General features: G+C 32.7%; 1 protein-coding gene across 1 annotated transcript; it reads left to right on the top strand.

The window, feature by feature from the left end:
• Window positions 1-264: 264 nt before the first annotated feature.
• Window positions 265-1,508, top strand: LOC106303646 (transcription factor MYB3-like). Its single transcript, XM_013739941.1, has 3 exons — window positions 265-541; window positions 622-751; window positions 865-1,508. Exons 1-3 carry the CDS (start codon window positions 409-411, stop codon window positions 1,418-1,420), a joined length of 819 nt encoding a protein of 272 aa, XP_013595395.1. The 5' UTR covers window positions 265-408; the 3' UTR covers window positions 1,421-1,508.
• The last annotated feature ends 3,284 nt before the right edge of the window (window positions 1,509-4,792 follow it).

Raw genomic sequence — 4,792 nt, 5'->3', positions numbered from 1 at the left:
GATTTGGGTATAGGGTTTAGGGTTTAGGGTTTGGGTTTAGGATTTAAGGTTTAGGGTTTAGAATTTAAAATTTAGGGTTTACGGTTTAAGTAACGGCATCATCGGCATTAAAATTGGCATTATTCTATTTTTTTAGTTATTTTTAAATAAGTTTAATATTTTTTAATTAATTATCTACATGGCAATTTGATTGGTCATAGAAAGAGAGGTGAATTTAAAGGTTCACCTTAGGGGGTGAACCTAAGTCTTGTTCTAAAATATAGGTTGTTAGTTAGTATAAATAACACTCAAAACGAAACATCCTACAGAAACCCTCTTCCAATTCCTTGCAAAATAAAACACATCCCATTCCTCTTCCCTGCACATATAAAGCTTGAAGAGAAGAAGCGATTAAAGAGAGAGAGAGAGATGGGAAGGTCACCATGCTGTGAGAAAGCTCACATGAACAAAGGAGCTTGGACCAAAGAAGAAGACCAGCTTCTCGTTGATTACATCCGCAAACACGGCGAAGGTTGCTGGCGATCTCTTCCTCGAGCCGCAGGTACATATTTACGTATTCATCTATCTCTTTCTGCATATATAGAGAGAGATAAAGATTAATATTTATTGAAATTTTGACAGGGTTGCAGAGATGTGGTAAGAGTTGTAGGTTGAGATGGATGAATTATCTAAGACCAGATCTCAAGAGAGGTAATTTCGCTGAGGAAGAAGACGAACTCATCATCAAACTCCATAGCTTATTCGGTAACAAGTTAGTCTCCTCCCTCTCTATCTCTCTTTTCAAGAACCATAACAGAGGATCTTAGAAACAAAACAAAAAACATGTTTGAATTTTACTAAGTTTGGGGGAATTTATGTTTGCAGATGGTCGTTGATAGCTGGGAGATTACCAGGAAGAACAGACAACGAGATCAAAAACTATTGGAACACTCACATCAAGAGGAAGCTTCTTAGCCGTGGGATCGACCCTAACACCCACCGTTCGATCAACGGATCCACAACCCCTCCTCCAAAAACGACGAAGTCGTCTCTTCAAAACGACGAGCCGGTACGATTCGAAATTTCCGGACCGGATCAACAACGGATAGTTAAACCGGAACCGACGGTACTAGACCGAGAAGATGCTAATAATAAATGCACGAGCAGTGGAACGACGTCGGAAAAGGATATTCAAACGGACGATGATTGGGTACTCAATTTGGAACTCTCTGTTGGTCCAGCCACGACCAAGAGTTATCGGTACGAGTTGACTCGCAAAGCGAATCCTGACTTGGCCGAGTCGACTCGACGGTCGAGCTTTGAGTTGTTAGGAGCTCAGGCTGAGGTGTGTTTGTGTTGTCGGATAGGGTTTCATAACGAGTCGTGTCGGAATTGTCGTACTTCTGATGTTACAACCACTTGGGAATCAAAAATTCTTTAGGAATCTTTTATATAAGTCTAATTTGTATTTTTTTTTTTGTTCCTTTAATTTCTTGTAATGCATGAAGTAACAACATAGGTTTCATTAATTATCAGATGTGACAGAGATTAATTATTAGTACTAATCTAGTAGTACCAATATTTGTTATCTGATCAAATCCGAATTACTGTAAACTGTGTTACCTAACATTAATTAGATTTATCTCAAACCTACGTGACAGAGTCACACAAAAGCAGATGATGTGCAGATCAGTTACGCAGTCTTTGATATCACAAAACAATTACCTAACTGTTTGGTTTTGGTTAGGTGTCATCATTATTATTATTCTTTTTGATTTTAGCATTTCGTCCTTCGGTTTTATGATTTTTAACTGACCCCCCTTACTTTATGTTTTTAAGAAAACTAAACCCTACTGATTTAGTGATTTCGGTCTATTATAAATTTAAACAAAAATATTGAACGTGACAGAAAAATAAAAGGATAGATGATGCCCATAAAGATATCGAATTTTGACACTTCTCGTTTCCAGAACTGGTAGGCATGTTCAAATACAATTAAATTAAGACTTTTTATCCTTTTTTATTAAAAAAAAAGACTTTTCTTTCATTCAGTGACTTCCAGACAATAGATTGGTACCATTGATATTAATTTTTATTTTTATTTTAATTAATATTAACCTTTCCGATCGGATATAAAGGGTATTGATATCTTTTTTAATGAAAGAGTTAATATGAATTAGGAGTTTAGGGTATATACGATCTTGTACCATTGATACCATTACATATATATGTCATATGTGGTTTTTTTTTGTGTTCTATCATTACATATTGGTTATTACTTATTTTTGTATTTGCAAATCGATTGCACTTGCTTAGGGGACGCAAACATAATATTTTATTTTGTTTTTAGTGGAGGGATGACCAGAGCATTCAGGTCTGCGAGTTAGGTAGGGTTAGTTTTTTTCGAGTCTGGATTTTTCAAGTCTAACACATGTAGATCCAATTAGGTATTTGAAAATTTTTAGTTCGGGTTCGATCGATTTTTTGAGTCTGTGTCGGTTTAACTCTATAATTCAAATACATGTAAAATACTTGTAATTTTTAGGTATGTAGCGGATCCTAGTCGGTTCAAGTATTTACAAATTTAGCCGAAATCTTTCATATTTATCTATAATTTTGCAACATAACAAAAATAAAACTATTATTAGTTGAAATTAAATGTTTTCAAACTCTAATTTTTTTTGAACAAATTCAAACTCTAAATTTGACATTTAAAAATTCATATTATATAAAATATTATAAAACAATTTTGAAGATTGTAAAAAAAAATATATATTACAACTAAATCATAAACTAAGATATAGAAAATAAAATACATGGAGTCATAATATTTGATATTTATGCTTTAGGTTGGGTATAAATCAGTTTTTATCGAGTCAGGTATAATTGGATGGTTCTTTCGGGTCCTGAATTACTCGGATCAGCTTTTTTGGTTCTAGGTTTTTCGAATAAAGTAATTTCGAACATAACTAGGTACTTATAACTTTTTGATTCTATCTCGGTTATATATTTCGGCGTCGATTTCTATTTAGATTGTTGGGTCCGGATAAAATGTTCATGTCTAGGTTGGAGGAACTCAAAACACATGGCTGTTTATAATTAAATTATCAACTTACGTACCTTAATTTACTCTCCTATATAATCAGAAACTATAAAGTCAACGTGGTTTTTTTTTTCTGCTAAAATTTTGTGCAAAGTGAACGTGGTTTCACTTCGTTTTATTTAATAGAGGAAGAATGATGAGTCATATAAGACAATGACATGTTTTCAATTTTTTTGTTGCGAAAACATAATCAAAATAATATTTTGAGGGTCTTTCTTTAAAACCTAACTAAGATTTTCGTCTACGTAACTAAGATATTCAAGTATATCAACTCATGAATGGATCCTTACTCAGCAACTAAAAAAGTCGAGATATACCAATTAAACTTGTAGGAAAAGCACGTTATCGTTATAACAAAAAGAAAATGAAGGTAATTGTATCGTGGCTGTTATGATTATAAGTTATAAGTAATATAAATTAACAAATCACCACCACCATTATCTTAAGCTTTTAGAGTGGACTATGGACATCATGTAACGTGCCAGCTCCAATCTGGTTCCAGCATGTGGTTTCCTTAAAACATTTTTATTAAAAAAGAAATGATATAATGAAATCGAAGTTTAGGCTCTTTTAGGTAGAATCTCACCTAAAAGGTGGTTCCAGAACAATAATACCGAATTATCATGTGCATCTTGAGACAAAATCTTATTTCTATCCTTTTTATTAGTAACATGGAAAGCCTTTTTCTGCATTGGTGGCTTAAACTTTTTCATACGTCGTTATAGAAAGAGAAATTGGGCTAGATATACATAACAACCGGCGAAATTAAATTTATAACCATTACATTTGCTTAGCTATAATATTTTGTGTATATTATGGTTCCAAGTGATAAACATTTCTTAATCGCGAATCATGGAAAAATATTAAAGCTGCGGAAAAATTAATGAAGCTGCAGAAAAATTTAAAAATTGCGTAACGGTGAATTATATTAATTAAAATATTGTATATGATATTTAATTTATTTTATAATACAAACAAACACCAATAATTAAACTAACTATTGCAAAATATGAAATAACTAAAATTTATTAAAAATACTCTACTTCTTATTATAAATATTTAGCTTATTTTTCATAACGTTTTTAATAATAGATTGACATATTATAATATTATAAAACAAAGTGTAATATAATTCTATTTACAACATAAGTATTTATCATTAAACATTTATTGCTATTTATTTAAAAATTTGATACGATATTATCATATAATTTAATAATGTGAAAGTGTTGATTTTGTAACTAATTTACTAAAACTCGTTTTTTCACTTAATGGAATTTTTATTTGTATCTTGCTAGCGAAAATGCAATTTTGCATTTTTGCGTTTCTCTTTGTTCTGCAACTTTTGTGGATTGGCAAAAAAACTTGCGGAATCGCGTTTAAAACGTCATTCCACCATTCCGCACGCACTACAAGAAAACAGCGGTATTCTGACGGACATTCCGACGAAAAATAAAATCCTCGGAATATACCGAGGAATTTCCGAGGAAATTCCGAGGAAACACAAAATTGGGGTTCCTCAGAATTTCCTCGGAATATACCGACGGAATTCCGAGGAAACCTCAGTCCGTCGGAATATTCCGAGGAACAATGTGTTCCTCGGAAAAAACCGATGAATTCCGAGGAAATATTATAGCCGTTGGAGAGCCGTTGAGGGATTTTACAAAATTCCGAGGAAATTCCGACGAACTAGCCTTTTCCGTCGGAATT

This window comes from Brassica oleracea, chromosome C7, assembly GCF_000695525.1.
Source record: "Brassica oleracea var. oleracea cultivar TO1000 chromosome C7, BOL, whole genome shotgun sequence".
Lineage (NCBI taxonomy): Eukaryota > Viridiplantae > Streptophyta > Magnoliopsida > Brassicales > Brassicaceae > Brassica > Brassica oleracea.
Note: the sequence above shows the minus strand (reverse complement) of the source record. Positions and strands in the feature narration are given on the sequence as shown.